The sequence below is a fragment of the Falco naumanni genome, chromosome 1 (genome assembly GCF_017639655.2).
Source record: "Falco naumanni isolate bFalNau1 chromosome 1, bFalNau1.pat, whole genome shotgun sequence".
Lineage (NCBI taxonomy): Eukaryota > Metazoa > Chordata > Aves > Falconiformes > Falconidae > Falco > Falco naumanni.
The window spans coordinates 115,083,062-115,105,146 of record NC_054054.1 but is presented as its reverse complement, the minus strand read 5'-3'; the positions used below and the strand labels follow the sequence as shown (position 1 = coordinate 115,105,146).

The 22,085-nt window shown below is 35.7% G+C and overlaps 1 protein-coding gene across 1 annotated transcript in view; it reads left to right on the top strand.

The window, feature by feature from the left end:
* The window catches only part of B3GNTL1 (UDP-GlcNAc:betaGal beta-1,3-N-acetylglucosaminyltransferase like 1), a 128,140-nt gene that overhangs the window by 24,351 nt on the left and 81,704 nt on the right, over positions 1 to 22,085 (top strand). Inside the window, exon 6 of the mRNA XM_040580074.1 lies at positions 13,584 to 13,679. Within this exon, the coding sequence (XP_040436008.1) occupies positions 13,584 to 13,679 (96 nt within the window). The remainder of the gene's footprint in view (positions 1 to 13,583; positions 13,680 to 22,085) is intronic.

Genomic DNA, 22,085 nt, shown 5'->3' with positions numbered 1-22,085 from the left:
ACATGTAGGTATGTAGGATACCTAGGCATGTGAGACAATGTAACCATTTGCATTTCTTCAATGAGAAATTCTTGCTGGTTTGCATCTCTAAAGCAAATTTTTGACATATTCTGTACCTTGGATTTAGATGAAGAGGTGCGATGCCTGAGGTCATTTAAATCTATTGCATTATCTGAATGTGTTAACCAACTGACTAAATTCTGCTTATCGTTGGTGGTTAATGTTACTGTAAGGTAGTTGATTGGATTGGGTGAACTTGAACAATGCATGGCACTGCTAGTTTGCAGACCTGTTCATCTGCCCCTGGGAAAGCTGTAAACAAATATTACACAATCAGCAAATGAATTGGAGAAATGAACAAATGAATGAGATAGCTGAGCTTGATCCTCTCTTTAAGGCAGAAGTCTAGGCCAAAGACATGGGATGTCTCTCCTCCACTACCACTGAAACTCAAAAATTAACTAAACTTAGGTTTGGTGTGTGTGCCCACCCCCCACCCCCTCTTTTTTTTTTGTCTTTTAGTCTGGACAAATATATTTCTTGAACTTAACAGTTACAGTCTAATAGGTAAGTTTCTTATATTGTCACTGTACGCTGGGCCATTCCACTTGCCTAGACCTGTTACACATTTCTATTACATGTTAGAAAGACTGTTCCCCTCCCCCCATTTGAGCACTAGTTTGAATCATTTCACTTTCTCTTTTTTGTGACTAAAATGATCAGATTTCACTGATTCTTGATCATGTCAGTCCTTTTAGCTTCCACTTTATTCATTTAAATCAATATCTGAAATAGCAAGTAAAGGTTTTCTTAGTAGTAACAGAAAGAGTGTACAAGAAAATGAGTAGATCCTCTCTTACAGGTATAATTAAAATGAAGTTTTAGTAGTACATGAAGTAGATAATCATGTGGAACAGAACTTTTAAGATCAGCATTCTGAGTGTTCATGTCACTGTCATGACAATGAGATCTGATTCCTTTCCAAAACAGCTAAAAATTGACAATATTTTGAATATTTTTACATTGGCTAGAGACGAGGTTCTATAAGTTAATCCATGAGAGCAGTTCTGTGGGGAATGGCTTAACGAATACTGAGCTTTGTTTTTTCTGATTGCAAAAAGAGTAACAGACATTCTTGTATATTCTGTCAGTGAGTTGCATATTTTAGATCTAGCTCTTGTCCTTGGAGGGAGGGAGGTAATTGTATGTAGTCTGGACCAGTTTCTATATACTGTCTCGTCTCGCATATCAGAGCAGTTCTTTAAGTCAGAGTGTGCATGGGTTGTTTTGTATACAAAAAGAGCACTGTATATAAATAGTATGTTTTAAGTAATTTTTTTGGCTGAGTAGTTAAAACATTGTGTACTCAACTAGTGGAAAAAACATCCAGACAATTGTTTCCATCTCATCTCAGGTGCGTAACTGCATGTGTAGAAACTCTTGTGATAGAATTCCAGTGCAGCATCACTCACTAGAGCACTGGCTTGTACAACAGCAACTTTTCAGTGTAGCCTTTTACTGAGCAGCTGTGCTATAGTATATCACATTAATGTGTGGGGTTTTTGTTCCTGCTTATTATCACAAGTGTGGAATAAAGGCAGAAGATTGTTTTATCGGCCTTGTGACAGGCCAGGCTGCTTCATGATGAAAGGGAGCATGGGATAAAAAATAAAAATGGGAAGAAAAATAAAGAGGGAGGCCACCTTATACATTGGCAGTCAATAGTAGCACTTCAGGAATATTGGCAGTCCTCAGTGTGTAGTGGTTTTTACATTCCACATACCAATGGAGTTTGGTTACCTCTGAAAGATCTTAAAGCCCTTTGTTTGCTGTATCTTCTTATTAGTCTAATGTTAAAATATCACTGAAAATAACAGATTACCTTTCAGAGTACATGCTGTGCTTCCTCTTGCGTGCTTTCTCTTGGGAGTCAAAACTGTTATTATGCAGTCGGGTAATTGCACTTAGATGTGGATTTATTCTATCTAATGAACAAGGTAGCTTTGTTTGTGTGGCTAGACCTGGCAAAATCAAGATAACGCATGTCTCCTGTATCTGTGTCTTGTTCTTCAAATAGTCTTTTGTTGCATAGTACTAATTGGAATTCAGAAGCTCTAAAAACTTGTATGGATTTTCATATAATTGCACCTGGTGCATTTGTGTTTTTTTTTTCTAACCTGAAAACCATGCAAAGGAGCTTTTGCTATTCTAGCGGAGTTACAAGTCTTCAGGAAATTCATTGAGAAGTGACCTGAAGTCTAAATGTGTTCATGAACTATTCAGCATATTTGGATCACAGTATGATGTTACACAGTGAAAAAATATGTGCTGTATTAGGAGTACATCTTCATGGTGGAAGTTAGCAGACAAAATCTTGCTTCGTCTGAAAACTCTGTGGCTGTGATTAGAGCAGTGCTGAACCCTAGCTAGTAGTTCCTGCCTTACAACAGTATTAGCAGGGCTTGTATCCGCTCTCACACAAGAGCGTTACAGCTTCTGGTCAGCCTGGAACATGGGCAGACTGAGGCTGTATCTGCCTATAAAAGACCTGCTCTCAGGAGCTTTAGATCAGGTCTTGCTGAAGCCGTGTGATGCAGTGGACAAGGGCTTCATTTAGGAGGGAGAAGATGCAGATTTGCCTCCAGAGTGGCTTTGCCATTCCTCATCTGCTGTTTTAAGGAAGTGCTCAACGACATTGTTCTGTAGTCTGAGCCTTTATTCCTGGAGGAATCTTACTACCTTTTGTCTACTTGGATTAGACAGTGTTTTAGTCTTGACTGTGAAAATAGGTAAGTAGTATCTTATATGTAATTTTGCAGCTGTGAAAAGATAATAAACATATGTGAAGCTTTACTAAACTGTCATTAGACACAACTACATAACATTGAAATATTACCTCTGTGTTTGGTGTAATAGAAAAATCCCTCCATTTGAATTCTGTGCTTCCTGTGTGCAACAAGTTAATGGTTGTTGGTGGTGTTCTCTCATTCTGTGTCTTCTACTGAAGTCTGGGTTTTATCAATCTCCCTTTTTGTCTTCCAGTTGTTGCATATAGCTTAGCAGATTTTTCTTTGATAAGCTTTTTATTTTGGACATGAAGTTGATTAAAATCTTCATCCTGTAGAACTTAAGTAATCTTTGATTCTCCTTAGTTAATTTGCGTCAGCTCTCCTTCTCCTTCTGTCTCCCTTACTCAGCATGTTTGAGACAGATCAGTGGGTGTTGCCCAGGCACGTCCTAGTAAGCAGTGCCTATAGAGTTTAGCTTTAATATAAGCATTAATTAATGTAACAGCTCTTAAAAGAAATTAACTGGATGCTAGCATGTCTTGAAGGATAGATGAGTAGATCAAATTTGTTTGTTTAACCCTGCTAGTAGGAGTTTGCTCTATTGAATGGGCTAAGTAGATCTGAGGACACTCTGGTCCATCGTTGGTATGGACAGAGGGGAAAATGTGATTATATTCCTGAGGTCATTACCTACAATTGTCGATTGTCCAAAATCAGTTTATTTTTTATGTAGGAGAAAAAAATGTCCAGAGAAATATTTTCAATAACTAGCCTAACTATTCTGGTCATTAGAACTTTAATACTTTATACTGAGTTCCCATATACTGCACACCATAAGCAAACTACAAGTCTTTAACATTTTTCTCCAGCTTATGGAAAATGTAATTCTGTTAAGGCTATCCAGTATAGATACTTACAAAAATATGTAAGTTTATGACTTGGGGAAATTGTCATTAGAGGTTTTTTAAAGTTGTTGGTAATAATTCAATAATCTGGTTTTGGTATGAAGGGTAGAAACTAGAGCAGTGCTTGTGCAGAGGTTTTGTTCTTGAAGTGGTGACAGTGGAGGATGTTTAAGAAGAGAAAATATGATTCCTTTTCTTTTTCTCTTTTTCTGCACTGAAGAATTAAGAAAATTCTTTGTTTGACAATGTGAGAGTATTATTCTTGTGGTGGTTTTCATTAATTGGGCCTTTCCATGTATATCACCCAGATCTGCTGGAATTCAGCTGTGTCTTTGCTTTTTATTAGGCAGCTTCCTTAAAGATTCTTTTTAATTTGGTATTTCTGAAAAACCGCAGTGCATTTTCAAAGTCACAATGTCAATTTAAGTCTGTTCTACATTTAATCAAATATCCCAAATGAGAAACATCCCAACTTACACCACTTTGTAATTAAATATGTGTTTAATATGGCCTCCACATGCCAATAACCCCATCAAACAATTCTGATTATTAGAGTTTGATATTCATGAATGGTTGATTTTAATGCAGACTTTCAGCATATTTTATTTTTAAAACTATGTCTGAAATGTAAAATGTTTAAAACTTAAGACCCCCCCTCCTCCTTGTGTTTATATGTTTTGCAGTGGTGATAACTATTATTAATCCAAACATACTTTGTGGAGCTACAGACACAAGAGAAATTTGGTTTAAAATAGAAATTGTGCAAACATACTGCTCTTTTTGGCTGTTCTTAAGTGTTGTGCAAAGGACTGGTTGTGTAAGCATCTCAACAGAATCCAAAGATTTTTCTTAATTTGAATCAAATTCAGACTCTACATGCCATAGCCTTTATACAGAGGTTGAGCCCTTAGATCTTGTTCATTCCAGGATGGCAGATTTTGAACGAGGGCTTCTGAGGTTGGGTGCTTTTTTCCTACCCAAGGTAGTTATCAGCATACTGGGGCTTACTCATTTACCTTCAAAAAGGACTTCTGAAATTCATTTAATTTAATGTAATAACTACAGATTTGCTGTAGTATTGCTGAGTATTTCTTCAGTGATACTTACTTGAAGTTTTTCCAAAAATGTGACATTCACACTTCATGATTTCATATGCATGACAACATCCTTTTTAAATGTACGTGTGGTGTGGTGTGATACTCATCTGTGCTCATTCTGATTATGCCACCTTGCCATCCATTTTTTCATATAAATTCAGTAAAGAAAATTCAGACTTCCTTGGGTTTTAATTACCCTTTTTTTTTTTTTTTTTTTTTAAATGTGCTGAAAGTAAACATATAACAGTCTGTTGTGGACTTCGGATTTGAACCAGTGCCAAGTAGAATGTTTAACAGGTGTTCTTAAAAATTGGTTGTTATAAGATAAGAACATCTGTGGAAGTGGATATTCATCTGATCTAAAGGATTCCCTGGGGAGTCAGCACTACTAACATATTTTATAATTTTAAAAACATGCTTTAAATACACTAGGGTGTGTTTTGTGTCTTTACACCTAATAGAAATTACCTCACAGGTGTCGTGTGTTTTGAAGAACAGTTTCCTTCATTGGAAATAGAGGAGAGAGGAAATACATTTTACCACCTTCTTGCCCCAGTATATAATTTTGGAAAGATTTTAACCATATAAAGATATTCCTTCCATTCATTTTTCCTCTTTGATTGCATTACATGATGATCACAAAACCCTTCTTAAAACCACTAGTATCTTCAATCATTTCATCATTGTGCTGCATTGAAAAATAAAAGGTCATGGGCCTCTAGACAAAGACAATATAATAGAAATAAAATCAGTACTTTTAACAACATAAATTTCAAGACTTGTTTTTAGTAAGGTGAAAATCCGAAATGCTAATTCTTGGTATAAATACCTAGTCTGTTTAGCTGTTGCTGTGCCATAGAAGTTTCTTACTCATTAAAGCAGATGTTTTAGTTATTGTACTTGTCTGGGAACTCAGTGTAAAGTGTACTCGGTAAACGGCTGTATTTTGTAAATCTCTCTTCATCTTTCAGGTAACAGTTTTTTGGACTAACAACCCTATAATTTTGTCACATTATCCAAATATGAATTTTCTCGAGTTTTGAATAAACTTTGTGAACTTTGTAGCTGCTGTTACTTTTAATTAAATACATGATAGCAGAAGCAACATTTGGTTAAATGGCAGCTAAATCAGTCCTAAATGAGAGTTATTATTGACACGATTTTATTTTCTTAATGATTAGCATTTTATGGACAGGTTCTTCTATAGCGCTATCACAATCTGAAGGAAGACCATCCAATAATATCCCATATATACATATATCCCAATATATTTTTACAAAATATGGATTTAGCTGTATAAAGCTTTAATTATTTGCTCTAAGTAACAAGAATAAGAACTGGAAACAGAGCTGATAATTTTTTCAAGATGATCTTGCTTCACTGCGCCAGCATTCTGTAATTAAAATGGATTTTAATATACAATTCCAAATATTCTTTATCTTTTCCTTAATTGGGTGAAGGAATAATTTACTAATATAAGTGTAATCACTTGCTCACATTTAGTTAAAATGAGTGAAACAATGCTTATTGCCATTGGCAAAAAATCTTAATCAATACTTAGGCATTTCAATAGTTAAATCTTAATTTTACAGTCATGCCAGTTACCATAAGAAAGTTGTAGCTGTTCTTAGTAAATTACAATTAAAGACTTGTGGAGGGTTGTGTTAATCATGTTTCCTGTGAGAGATGGATGATCTGATGAGATAATGCTTAGTCACAGCTGTGCAATTAACAATTATGCTACAAGCACTATTTCATAAATGTACTTGAAAAGAAATCCTGGACTGTCTCGATCAATTGCTCTTTTCATGGTAGATTTTTACCTGAGAGTTCAGTAAAACGTCCTAGGGGTGCTGCTGATCCATGCTTCTAACAGCTAGTGTTAGAGGCACTGCAGCAATACCTGAAGCTTTGCTGATCTTTTAGACAAATACATGAAAATACATGTATTTATAAAGGGGGCTGTGTGTACCCAGGAAGAAAATGAGACTTATCATAGACATTTTTACAACCAAATAATATTTAAAGTATTATGTGAATGAAAACCATAGAAATTAATACAGAGGGAAGATAAAAAGAAAAATTCTCACTCTCCCATCAAGTTTTCTTCTGAATTTCAGGATATGTTTGTACTGGCACATCAATGGAGGGATGGATGGATGGAAATGACTACAACAAAAATAATAGAAGTAGGGTTTAAAGACAGCACAGGTGAATTCTACCTTTTCTTTATACACCAAGATGTAGGCACGATTAACGAAAGCTGTTTTTACATTCAGGATAAGGTAAATGCCTCCTATTAGCTTTTTTAGTTTAGGAAATTTCCCTCTCTGAGCCCTCATAAACAGGCATATTGGGGGGAAAGGTGTTGTGCACTAGAGATAATCCTTCCTGTATTTCCTGTTATTGGAAGAATCTCTGCTCGTAGAACATTATCTAGGATCAGATGTCATGATACTTCTAATTAAAGCTTCACTAAGTAGTTAATTACATTCTCTTCTAGGAGGTTTATGTCATTCAGTCATATTTCTAACACGAAACTCAACACTGCACACTCTTTCTCAAGTGTGTAGTAAGTTTTGTACTTTGTATAACCTTTGAAAGTTGTTTTTCGTTTAATAACATAAGTTGAGGAAAAGAGTTTATTTTCTACAGGAAAGCTGTGGATTTCTCCTTGCTAAAAATGCATTTTTTCCCCAATACCTGCTTCAGTATCATTATTGGTTAGTTAATTAAAAAAACTTCATAAAACAAAGTTCCTTAAAAGAAGTTATATTATATGAAGAAATCCTATGTATACCTAGTGCCTGCTACCTTACAAAGAGTTTATGCTTTTGGCTGTGTTAATTTCCCCTTTTTATAAAACTAAGAGGGAAAAAATTGGAGACCAATTTATTTTTCATCTTCATTTTCTCTGTAGTACAACAGGAGGGTTCTGACCCATAGGCTGTCTCCTGAATAAGAAAGATTCTCTGTGCTAGAGGAAGTTGTACTGATTAAAAAACCAAAAATGCCACATCTGCAGAAAGTGTGTTGGTTTTAATTACTGTCAACTCATTTAATCTTTGCTCCTTCTCACCCGCTTCCTTTTCCATTTATATGTGCAAGGGAAAACATAAAAACCTAAAATGACAAAAATAAGGAACACCTCTACCTGAATATTGCATTTAAAAACAAATACTAGTGAAAAGTTGGAACAAGTTATGGCATGTATGCAGATGGCTGATGTTGCTGCTGGGTATAGAATGCTGATTTTTGTACATACCAGAGATATGACTGAAATACTCTTGCATTTCAGTGAAACAATTCTGTAACTCACAGAACACTGACTATATGTGCTCATAGTACAATTTTGTAATGTGTGTAATAATCCCAGCTAGTTCCTCTGAACGTGATCATAACTCTGACCTTTATTGATCAACAAGTCATTGAACGTGCTTTTTAGGTTTAGGTTTCATACCTCATGGCTAGCCCAGCATCCTGTGACCAATTTAGAGCATCTGTTTCATGAAGAACCACATTATTCTAGTTTTATGTTGTTATTTGTAGAATTCTAATAGTATCATAGTTACATTGTAATAGTTTTATAGTGCTCTAACTTCTGAAAATCTTTTCAACGTAGTGATATAACGTACACATCGATGACTTTGATTCTGATCAGGTTCATGAACTCCAGTCTTAACCATGTGAAGTGGCTGAGTTACTAAAGAAGAGAGCATCAGGTGCCTAAGCATAGACATAAAATGCTAGTTTGAGACCTCAGGCTGTCTGAGACCATCTAGACCAGGGCTCGCAGACACTAGAGGCCTGATCCTTCTGTGAAGCTGTAGTTAGGGGCCAGAAGGGCCACGGGGCTGTAGGCTAGATGCTTATATTTGGCCACTTCACCCCACAAAGCTCATTTTAAGCCATTTATATTTTTTAAAGTTATTTGTATGGCTTGTCAGCGTATGTGTTTGTTGGTAGTTTAGATAAAACCAGACCATTGTTTTATGCTCATAATATTCTTATCTGTCACTGTCTCTTGCTGCCATAAATTATAAATTATTTTGTATTTCTTTCCGTAGAGGCCAGTGCCGATTGCAATTAAGTAAATAGCTAACTAATCTGTAAACTACATTTAAAGCATAAAAAAGTAATTGCCTGTCCAGAAAGTAAATTGCTTCATCTGGTGTTGTAGCAGAAAGGATTGCCATGATTAGAGTTTTGCTCTTCCATGAACTGCCACAGTCCTTTGCTGTGAGCCAGACACATTTTTTGTTTATGGTTCATGTTTCTTCTTCCTATACAAGTAATACCAATACCACATTACAGCAAGTTTCCAGTTGGAATATGAAGCATATTGCATTTGTGGCAGATATTACATAGTTTAGGTACAAGTATATGCTAGTATACAGTCAGCATTTGTAATAATAAAAATAAGCTTGCCTAATTAGATCAAAAAGTTGAAACTTGCTTCATTTTTGCATAGAAATGGATACTCAAAATATCGAAAGGATTTTTTTGATATGGAGAGTTTCTTGTACTTTCTGAAGTCTGAATGGGTGTAAAATGAGCCAGAAAAAAATGCTTTGATAAAATCTAAAACTTACAAAAGAAGCAACAGTGAAAAACCTTTCCTTTCAATTTAAAAGCTGTAAGTAAATATTCATTGAAGTTGATATAAAAGCTCTGAGAGACATGGAGGAAATGCAAAAGAAACAGTGTGCCGTTGCTTCTGATGCCACACCTTACACAGGGGAACTGGAGGAAGCTGTTTGTGCTGTAAATAATCCAGATTTTGACTGGATGAAAGGAGCTGGTGAAATGAGCTGTGCTCTGCAGACGCTGCACCAAAGGCTCAGGTTGAGTCACTCTGTGTTGGTGATGTTTATCTTGCAACCGTGTAAGTCAAGAATCCCCGTCATGAGTCCGAGTCCCATTGGGAAAGGAATGGTATAGCTAAAGAGCAGAAAGGTGTGTGATTTTTTTTGGCTGAGGATCTAGAAATAAATCTGATTGCATAGCAACAATTTTAAGATTTGTCTGTAAAACATCTGTTAAGATTATGCTAAAAGCAGTCCTGAGCAGTGTTGATTCTGAAAATGAAAAGCAAGCAGGAAGTCTGCGCCGTGCAAAACATTTCACTGTTATGTTAGGGGAGAGGGAAGTTCGAGCATTGCACTTCTTACAAAATGCTAACTTTGTTATGCATTTGTAGTTATTTTCCTGTTGTGTTGCAAGATCAAAATGCAGCTGTTCTCAATAACATGCATTCATACTTGTGTTTTGCTGCGATATCATCGTAACTAAAGACTGTGGTAAAATGATGTTTTATGATACCGTCTTCTGCAGGAGGGAGATCCTTGCTTTTTATATGCCCTGCTGATGGGTTTGGTACATCCATGGAAATCTTACAAAAGGCCACTAAGAACACCAAGTATGGCTTTTTTGTTCTTTTCCTTTTAAAGAAAGGAATTGTCAGGTAGTGGTTGTGGGTTTGGCTCTTTGGATGAGGAGGAGTGAAGACAACAATTCAATTTGCTTGTGAAAGAATAGATTTTTAGGAATAATTAGAAAGCCTTCTGGAAATAAATACTTTAGTTGTATGTGTAGATAGCATGTTTAGGAAAAAGCAAACTTAAAGTCACTACTATGGAAGACATTTTAGTAAAAAGTTTTAAATACATTAATCCCTCTTTTCCTCTCTGTCTTCCTTTAATTCCATGTATGAAACAAGTATAGAATTGCTAAGTATGTATTATGGTATTTTATTGTCTACAAAATGATCCTATTCAGTGTGTAAGGAAGAAGAAATTAGAGTGAAAAGTTAACCTCATCTTTCTATTAACTTAAATGGAGGCATTTCATTCTTCAGTAATGTGTGCTGGAGCTCAAACTAGAAAAGAGTAAGAAAAGCCAAAGGTATGAGGGAGAAGGTACGATATACTAAATACTGTATAAAGAAATGAGGACATTAATGAGCATATGGAGTCTTGACATTTTTTTTCTAAGTTACATTTTGTATTGTCTTAATTTTTTCCACCAAGCAGCTTTTCTTTCTCATATTAATTCTTAACATTGATTTTACTGTTCTTCCTTTCTAGTGTTGCTGTTAGGTGTGCAAATTGATAAAGGAGTTTGTAAAGTTACACTTCGAAGGATTCTGCACCAAATTATGGCAATATTCAGTGTAACGCATTGGTTTTGTCTGTTCTGCAAATAACAGTAATTCCTGAATAACTTTCTTATTTGATGAAATTTTTTTCCTAATTATGGTGTTTTCAAGTCCAAAAGGCTCAAAGTATTTTAAGACCTATATACAGTAAGTAGTAGAGAATCATTGTTACAAGCCAAAATTCAGAGAAGTAAATTGGAGTGTTCAATGGAATTATCTGTATGGCTATATGGAAAGAGGAGGAAATTTTGGCTAAGAATACAAGTCATACTCTAGAAATTACAAAATGTGATGTATGATATAGAAAAGAGCCATCAGGATCCAATTTAATAGCAGTTATTCTGTCTGCCTTCACCTCTCCTTCAGTGTACGTACAGATAATTGATCAAACCCATTCAGTTCTCTCTGGATGTATAAGGAGTTGAGATTTGAACCAGTTTGTTCTTTGGACTTTAGAGAATTGCAGTCCTCTAGCTGAGCACCTGGATTCAACATTTTTTTTAGATTGCTTAAACTATCAACAGCATTTATGAAAATGGTCAGACTGATCAGAAATTAATATAAAAAAATGTGAAACTGTCCTCTGATTCTCATTTAAATTTCAGGTTGCATAGAAAGAGATGACTGCACTTATCACTTGGCTCTAATTGAAAACTAGGTGTTCAGAAAAACAAAATTGAGATTCTCCTTTTTATGTCTTAATTTGTGAAAGCTGTTTGGGAGTTGTTTAGCTTAGGCCGTGACTATTTGAATAAAGAAACTAAGTTTCCATAGTGCATTGTTTCAGAATACCTTTTGAGAAAACAGTGCTTTGTAATTTTTCCTTTCCGACTTTTATGCAGAGTTTTGTAAAGTGTCTTTGTAAGTTATAAAAACCTAGGTTATGCAAGAGAAGGTTAATGAGGTCTTGGTTAATGAATACTAGCAAGAATTCTGTGTGTAATTCTATTCTTAAATAAAAATCATCTTCACAGAACAGAATCTGCATATACCTGATGCAAGTTCTGTGAAGTTTTGTATCTGTGGAGTGCCCCTTTTAAAAACATATCTATGAACTCTTCTAATTGATATTCAGTTTGAGACAGTTCTGGGCTAACCTTCTGAAAATCTCTTAGTATTACTTAGCTGTAATTCAGGAGAAAGGATAAGGATTGAAATTGTTCATAGTAATTCATAGTTGTCAGAGACAACTGTTCAGTTGTCTGAACTACTACAGTAGTTCTGTTTTATTCTGATGGGGTAAGCAAATAATGTTTTCCTTTTTTTCATCTTTGTTATTTTGATTGTATTTAATCATACTTTAAATTGTGATGTTTCATTGCCAGCAGTCCCCCAGCAAGACCTCTTCATGGTGTTTTTGTTCCCACATCAAGAGTATTCATAACTGCACATGCAGATTTCTAGCCTGACTGCTTACATCTGCGCGGGGTTTAAAACTCTTTAGAGATACCTGAAAGATTTAAACTGGCTGCACTCAGTATATACACTTAACATTCCTTATGAATGCTTAGGGTGGAAAATAGACCAAGTAAGTTTTCCACACTGTTCTTGAACAGAAATTGATTATCTGAAGCTAGTGTTCAGAAGTGCTAATACCTGTGCTTTGGTGTTAATTCTCAGTGAGTGAGCACATCCTCAGCAGGAGGTACCCATCACAGTCTGGAACAGAAGTGGACAGTTAAAGTATGACGAGAGTGCAGTAGTTGGTATAAACCAGAATCAGCTCACTTTGCTTATATAAATAAGTCCTGTAGTGCCCTGAAGATAGACTGCAGACCATCGGGAGCAGCAAACAGCAGAGTTCTGTGTAGTCCTACTCCTAGGGTTCTCCTTGGCTTCTTCCTTGTCTGACCAGAGTAAACAGTTTCATGTTTGTATGAAATTGCGTGAATATGTGTCTGTGCGGTTACAGATAGTGTGAAATTCCTCTAATATTCTGTTTGCATATTGGAAGCTATTTATTCTATCAGTAGGTGTTCAGAATATTAAAATGCATATTTAACCTGTATAGCTACAGAACAGTATTAAAGAAGGAAATGTTGCTCAGATGGGTACCTAGTACTTCAGTGAACAAAGCAAAATGGGGTGTCTACATTGTTCTACCATAAATGAGACAAACCTGAACACAGATTTCTGTTCCCCACCCCCCCCCCACATACCCCACACCCCACCCCATTTTACATGAATTATAAGTAATGTGCAGTATTATAGGTTATAGCACTGTTGGTACAATTGTCTGGTGTCATCCAAGTTCTAATTTTCATTTGCCAAACTAACTATTTTGATTGAAAGATTGCATTCTAAATGTCTGCCTTTGGATGACTTTTCCCTTGAAAATTTCAGCCAAGATGGTTCAAATATTCCCAAGACTGAAGCTGTTGAAAATACACTTTGCAATGTTAGTCTTCTAGACACCTTTGAAAGTCTGTAACTATTTAACATTTGAACAGAGCAGTGGTGACATATTATATTATATTATTTTGTATTATGAACATAGAAGGCGCTAATAAGGACTGTGTAGATAATCTTGATTTTTGGACTTCTTGTGTTTTGAATGCTTATTTTATGATATTGTTTTACTGCCATGTGGGCGCACAACAGTTTACACTATGTGATTAATCTCATTTTGCTTTAGATTATTGGTTGCCAAGTCAGAAGAGAGCCACTGGAGTCTACTGAACGTTATACTCGTTGGATCAATAATCTAACTGAAGAACAACTTCTTACACAGGTATTCTTGTTTCAGCTGTTACTGAAATGGCAGAAAGATAGAGCAAGAGGTTTATTTAGATGGATCTTTTCAGTCTGACTGTTAGCAATACACGATAACTTACTAAGGTTATCAGGGTCTTGTATTTAAAGGCTAGTAGTTTCAATAAGAGACAAGTTAATGCTGCACGTGGTCATGATGTAGTGATGACCTCATAGTGAGAATGAAGCTTTCAGCTTTGGGTTTGGAGTGAGGCTTGCGGTCTGTGGTTAAATGCATACGCTTTCATTTTCTAATAATTAGTTTAGGGTTTTCTCTTTAAAAAGTGTATTGAAATGCACAAGGAAAAAAATCTATCTTGAGAATGATCTGACACCCCCACACCCCCCACCCCCCCCCCCAAGGTTGGATAGATATTGACCACTTCTGTATCTGTTTAAGTCTTTCTGGAGATCATTTTAAAATAGCAGTTCTTCAAGCATTAAACATTGGGCTCATTATACATGTTTGTAAGATGCGTCTCATGCAACTGAAGATGACAGTTTTGGCATAAAGAAAGTTTGTTTCGTTAGGCAGGCAGCCAATGCTGAACTAAAAGAGACTTTGGCAAAAACAAGTTAACTGTGGAAGAAATCAATCCAGCTTGTGGAGGAATGTGTGTACTGAGTATTACAAGAAATCTAATGGATGGTTAGCAGAAAATATCCCAGCAGGCATTAACATGCAAGTATTTGGGGTTGGATTTTGTGATGCTATGGTAGAAAGACATTCGCTTTTGATTTTCCTGCATTTGAGTGGCTGAAAAGATTAACATGCCCTTGTTTGTTAGACTTCATTGTGAACTGTGTTCTCTTCCCCATTACCCTAACCCCCAAAGACATACTTACAGGCTCTGGTATGGTCATTGTAATACAAGTAATCTATAGACCTTGTTTTACAATCAGCAGCAGTATTATGGTTCTCTATAATTCACCAAGTGAAAATAGTTTCAGAAAAAGTTACCCATGGAATATTTGGATTTGCCTTTGAGTATGGTATTAGAAAAAAACCTGCAGATTTAAACCAGTGAATTTTTCTGACAGCAACATTTGGATCACTGTGTTGTTGAAGAGAAGAGAAAGAAAAACTTGAGGATGTAAAAATTTATCCTACACAATCTGAAGTATTTCATGTAGGTGGCCACTGGATAGAGTCTTTAATGAATTCAGCTGGAAATCAAAAGAAATATCCTGATTTTGATATTATTTATGGAGGGGCTTAGCAAAAAGAAACTAATTTTAAGATGGGGATGTATGTCTTCTGGAAGAGATTATTAATACAGTGTTTCTGATAGCAGGATGCAAATACAGTGACCTGGAAAATCCCTTGCAAGCTTATGCGCCTACAAATATCTCTTAAAGCCTTAATTAAGCAGCATGTGCAATCCATTATTTTTCCGTATCATTTAGATTCATACATTTTACAAATAGATGAGTAATTTTGGAAAATATATTGGCTTTGGAACTAGAAGGCTGCATAACAGAAGTTGTGCTACTTGTCCATGAATTCATTAACAAGATAAGAGTCATAGAATCACACTAATTATCTTTTTAACTTGTTACCTGTTCTCCACCAAATTTAACACAGAAATAGGAGTTCCTCAAAGACACTAGACTTCTGAAAATTCCGTGTTAAGTATGAAGCTAGGAGACATTGTACTGCACCAGCTGCAGGTCATATGTTGTTAAACACCACAGAATCCACTTGGACGAAGATTTTAGGTGCCCAATCCTGAGAAAAGCTTCAGCTGTGACACAAGCCTGCAGGAAGCTGGGCTTTTCTAGCTCTGGTGCTAAAAGAACTGCACAACAGCACATGGTACCTCTCCTGCCCCAGTATCCATTCTTCTGATCAAAAATTCAGGTAGGGAGGTAATTATTTTGCTTTTCCTTAACTTAAAAAGGTATGGGGATGGGGAGGAATTGGGAGTAAAAACCATCTCAGCTGTGCTGTAATAATCAGGATATGAATCAATTATGTAAGGTTAGGCCTGATTTGTCCCACTCCTCTGCCCCCGATACACCGTATGTTTTAATTTGGGTTTGCTTTTTTAAACTCTGTTCACTAAATAAGCCCCAAGAAAGCTATAATGACGGGCCTTTGTGAATGAATTTGTAGAATCTCTGGGAGGAGCAGTCCTTCAGGGAATTCAGGAAAATTGGCTTTAATTTACAGGATATTGTCTCCAGCAGTTTCCTGTAGTGAAAGAATGTTCAGCTTTTTTTAGCTGTCTCTGTACTTGGTGCCCAGCCTTTTTTCCAGTTACTTCTGTTGCATTTCTGTATCATGTACATGCAAATTATTTGTGCTGTAAATTGGGATACCAAGCAACCAATTAAAAAAAAATAGCCACTTGTCAAGATCATGTAATCTGCTACTATAATATTCATGCTATTGATTAAATAATATCCTATAGCATGGAGTTGCTTTACTAGACAGTGACTAAAGTCCAGTTTGAAAGAGGTGGGTGGTAGCAGATGTTTTGTTAGGTGGCTGGATGGCTTCATATGCCTGGCTGCTGGTTTTGTATCACTTGAGTCAATACCAGATTTTTGGATCAAATGTCTATCCCCATCCTCATGCTGAGAAGATCATTCAATACGAAATGCTTCTAGCATTTTAACTTTTTCTTTTCCCTTAGCCGTGGCCTCTTGATGCTTACTCATCCATTAAATGTTTCTCTAAACAATTATACTGTAACATTCCAAAGATACTTTATGGTATGCGTGAAATTTCAGAATATATACCCCAGAGAGTGTGGTGTGGGAGTAAGAGAGTACAAAGAGAGTGTAACAATGAGAAAACTACTTTTAAAAAGATGACTGTTTGGTTGTTTTAAGGTTATCTGCTGTATAAACAATGTGATTAAAACACACTTTTATAGGTGTACTAATATAAGCCTTAAAATATATGTATATGTGTTCTGGTAGACTTACTATTTTTCTGACCAACAGGAAAAAAAAAGACCCCACAAAACTGTTCAGTAAGTGCAGAGCACAGTTACAGGTACAGGAAGAAAATAACCAAACAAATTAAGAGAACTGACTGGTTTGATGTTGGAGTAAGAGAAAAAACGTAGATTAAAACTAATCCTGCAGGATATCTGAGTCTGAATTGTGATTGAAGTTTGATCACGCAGCCCTTTTTGTACACTGGAAATTTTACTTTGCTGTATAAATAAAAAGGTCTGAATGGTTTTAAGGTTGGGTTAATTACACAAATATTTATACAAGTAGTTTTTAAGGATTGCTGCTAACTGTAAGTAAAACATCTGAGTTCCTATCCATTTCTGTTAAATCACTACTTTAGGTCCGTTTAGTCTCACAGCCAGTGAAGTATTATATTCAGCCTGAAGCATAATTCCATCTGACCTACCATTTTTTCTTCCCCAAAGACAAGAGACTTCTCTGCTTTCATGGGTTTGTTCACTTAGAAAGCAGACAGCAAGCTTAGAGTGACATGTGAGGAGACTCTTGCAAAAAGGAGTGGGCTCTATGGTTGGTGAGACTAGACTGTCCTAATTTAGAAAAGTGACATTCTGAACAAAACATGACAGTCCTGTATGTCTCCTTGCACTGGGTTGCTTCCTGATACATGCTGTGCTTGGCAGATCATCTCAGCTCTTTGTGTTGGAAGTTTTCACAGGTGATTTGCAGTTCTTACTAATAGTGTCTCCCAACCACCTGATAGAAGAACAGTAATTAACATGTTAGAGTTTCTTAACACCTACTTTTCTCTGCTGCTACAGGTGCCTGTTAAATTTAGTTGATTGTTTAAAAGCTGTGCTGCTTTGCTTACTGAAGCTTCCTACATTAGAGTTTAATTAATATTTGATAGAAGCTCGTGCTACATGTCAGGAATTATTATAGATACTCAGTTTGGAAACAGATCCAGCATTTTGGTTGGGTCAAGCTTGTAGCTTTTCTTTTAAGGCAAGAAGGATCTGGGAACGTGGCTGGACCTTTTCCATAAATTCAGTACAGTCACTATTGCATTGTCATCATGTACCTCAACATGCAACTTCTTACTGGTAAAAAGCTGGTAGGAGTACATTGCGGATAGGATGAATTTTCCAGGTGGGCCAGAGATTGAATTTCTCTAGTGTAAAGCATCTGTTTTGTCTACTTGCAGACTATAAAATTCTACCTTTGCATGCTAGGGTCAGTCATCAGTGTGTCAGATCTGAAATAATAATTGAGGTGGCAATCTGAAAGCAATACATGCAGTGCCTGTTGTCTGGTTGTATTAGTAAAGGGGAAACTGGACAGAGGGTAAGACTTTCTTACTTAAGAATGAATAAAGCATTAGAAGGCTGATTGATATCCCCCCCTGCCCGCCGCCAACCCCCACCCCAACCCCCTGTAGTATCTTTGCCACTATTAATGGCTCACTCATATTTGTTGTCCTTTAATAAAAAGGTACTCAATGCTTTCTTGGAATTTTTTGTCATGGTTTCCTCTTCCTTCACCTATGTTATCTGAAAATGTGCCATTAATAGCAAAGTCTTGATGTTTGTGTTCTATTGAGCAAAAGAACTGAAGTCACAAACTGCCTAATTATGGCAGATTCTGCTAGATTGTGTGGAATTAAGCATATACCACGTAAGAAAAAACGCATTTGGCTGCTTCCTGTTGTGGCGGATCCTTTTTCTCCTCTGGAGGAGAATGAAACAAAGTTTCACAGCTAGTCAATGTTTATATTTACATTTGAAAATGTGTGTCAAAAGGGTTCATGGAGTTCTAAAAAGTTTAATGAGAAGTGGTTTACCCACATCTGTGATCTCAAAGCACAATTAGAACTTCCTAGCAAGGCTTCATGTAAAGGCATATCAGGGTCAAATATTTTTGAACTTAGAAACAGGTTTGCAGTCGTTCAGAAATGTATGCAGATTTTGCTTTGTGTGTTAGCAATTTTGCGTGAGTTTAAAGGTATACCATAGGGCAAAGAGTGTTAAATAATTTGGATTTTTCCTTTTCATATTTTGTTAGATAATTTGCATGCTGAAACAAGGCTTGAATGTGATTCATAATATGTGGTAGTATTTAATTGGAACAGAAACATTGTAATATAATATGAAAGCAACTTGGGAGTACAGTAAGTTTTGTTCTGTTCCAAGATGTTCTTGATGAATGCAGTCTTGCAGCACGATGGATGCTTGTATGGCAGAAAGAGAGTAATATGATCTTGATGGACATCAAAATTAAGCAGGTAAAAAGTAGTTTATCTCTGATTTGAGCTATGATTTGTTCTAGCTGATGATCTTTTCTTGTATTTTAATTAATTAATCATACTGATATGAAATGCAACATATTTGCATCCTAAAAAACATCTTTCTGAAGGCATTTGTTATAAGAGCTGGACAGGTAATGCCAAGTGTAAAGGAAAACTGTCAAGGATTAAATTTTCAGAAATGCGTAAATTTTTTTCCAAACCATTACTACCATTTCTCCTCAATATCTGAAAGTTACTTTGAAAAATAGGGCAAGAACTTAAAATCAGGACTTGGTTATTAATGCTGGATTGCAGTTAGGGACGTGGATGGAACTAATAACCTTACAGTTTCTGAATGCTCTACTTATTGTTTGGTCTTCCACATTTATCCTGTTCATAGGCTAGTTTGCAAGTAAAGAGCCTTTGAGCTTCACTTTGGGCTTCTATCTCATTGCCTTGTATAGCTTAAGGAAATTTTACTTTTGTCTAACAGAGGAGAGACAAAACCCAGTTTTCCTTTTAAAATGATAGGTGAGATATTGAAGTAGCCCTGACTTCTTTTTTTCTTTCATAACAGCAAGCCTACTCCAAATACAAGTTTCCAACTAATTTAGTGATGTTTATTTTTCAGCTGGTCCTCCATATGTGAGAGCACAGAGCAGATACACCCTTAACTTCCTGTAATTTTCTTTCTTTGAATTTGAAAATCAAAGTGCTGTTTCCACAAAAAAGGGGAATATTTTTACTCTGTCTTTTAGTGTAATAAAAATTACTAAAAAAATTACTAAATAAAAATAAAAAACCCCCATAATTTTACTGCAGTGCAGTGCCCTATTATATAGCCTTATATATAAGAAAAAAAATTGTCTTTTGCAACTTTTGCACACACAACATTATTTTCATAGTTTTAAAAATTGAGTATGACTGTGAGTGAAGTGCATTCTATTGATTATTGGAAAATAACTTCCTTTTTTGTTCTCAGCTTTCTGTGATAAAAGTACTGGGCCAGATTTTCAGGAGAGCTCAGTAATTTCCATAGTAATTGGAGTGGCTGAGTGTGTGAGCATGAAAGCACCATTTGCCATAATGGATAGTAGGTCTAAGGACTGTTTTGATCACAGTCAAGATTTTGTTTCTTAATATTTTTTTATACTGACCTCACCCTGCCATGTTTGACATTTGTCTCTACAGTAGTTCTTGCTTTCTGATTTTTTTGACTACTTAAGGAAGCTGGATTTTAAAATATTTACATCCACCATATCCTCTCATAAGTATTAACAATATATGCTATACTGTTATGTTTGAGGCTTTTTTTTTTTCTCTCTTTGTTGTAAAAAAAACCCAGATTCTACTTGAGACTTACAGATTTTGAGTATAAGGATCTAGGTTTAATGAATGATTCAAGTTTTTTTTTTTTAATAGTGCATGACAAACTGGGATGGGGGTTTTATATCCTGTTTGTACAGCCTTGTCCAAACGAACTGTGATTGGAAATTCTTGAGCTGAAGTTATGCAAATAAAAAAATAATAGGGAGCTTTTCAGAGCATTAGGTTGGATCAACTGTAGCAGTGCACAGTGTTGTTTTTCACAGAGAATAGATACTTGTCTATTCGTTTATCGAAAGGAGATGATCTTAAGGATGGTTAGCATATCTAGTTCCTCTAGAAGGAGTGCTTGTGTATGCAGCTCGCGTTTTGAGAACTAGAGTGATCACATGTGACGGAGGTGGAGTAGGCATCTGCTTTGTGGTTAGCGGAGGGATGGCCAGCCCTGGTCCGAACGGAACTGAGAGCGGTTGCAGCGCATGGGGTGTGTAACGAGGAAGGAAACAGCCTTGCATCTGGCTGCTACTGTAACTGTTGGGCTTTTGCCACCTCTCTGGGTGAGCTATCTCTATGATGTGGGTGGATTTAACCTTTTGCGTCACTCGCAATGACTGCTCCTGCAGCACAGGAAAAGACAGCAGAGGAGAAATGTAAACCCAGCAGTTTTATATCCTTCATTTTACAAATGTAATACCTTAGTGAAATTGAAAATTCTGATGCTGCTGGTAAACAAAATATAATGGGCTGGCTTAGTAATTGCTGCAAATTATAGTGATTTTTTCAGAGCTACTGAGACAGAAAAAGCAAATGTTACCATACTTTTTTAAAATCGGACAAATTTGAAGTATTTTCCAACATTTACTATTAATTTAAGCTGTTGAGTTTATTGGAGTAGATATTAAGCGTGCCTGTCAACATAAAAGATAGGTGTTCAGAAAGTTTGTACCATAAAAGGAATAATTATTTTCTGGCATATAATTTCTTAGCATGCCAAGAGGTCTATATATATTTTTTATAATTCTTTGCATACCTGTACCCTAATAATGTCAGAATGAAATATAGTCATGAATTTACTAATCTCAGGATTATGATTATTTTAATTTGTCTTTACCACTTTATAAGACAACCTGTTTAAAGTACAGTTCAAATTTTACTTAAAATACTGTTTTAGTCTTTATCACTTGGGAGGGTTTAGCCTGCCACTAAAGGCAAAATAAGTGTGCTGTCTATAATTTAGCTTTTTAAGTTTGTAAGCTCGTAGAAAGTTTATTTTTTTTATCTGATTAGGGATTTCGTACCAGAACATACTACTAAAAGCCCATATGTGGGTTGTCTTCTATAAAAGTAATTAGTACCAGCATAGCTCATCATTTTGGTTTTGTTTTTTTTAAATCAGACTGCAGCATGCTATACAAATGCACCTTCCACAGCCACTTAGCATAAACAGCCTTCTGCACTAAATTTTCTTGGTGTGTCTGTTTTTATTTTTCCCTCATCTGATGTTCATGCTTTTTATTCTCTTCTCCATCTGTCATACCCTGTCCTTTGTAAGCACCTTTGCAGCAGAATTGTGAATTGTCTGGAGCAAAAGTCATGTCCATGTTCTTTGTGAAAAGCTAGTAAAATAGGGGGTAAGTTTGTGCTTAGTATCATGTAATAGTGATATTTACCTTTTAAATACACCTTAATTGAAATTTATTTCAATTAAGTATATCAATATTATTAATAATTTTATATAATTAACACATATATTAATATTAATTATACTGTCATAATTATATATCATTATAATTAATAAATATGTAATAATCGTTAATAGAATATATTTAAATTAATTAATACAATATTAAG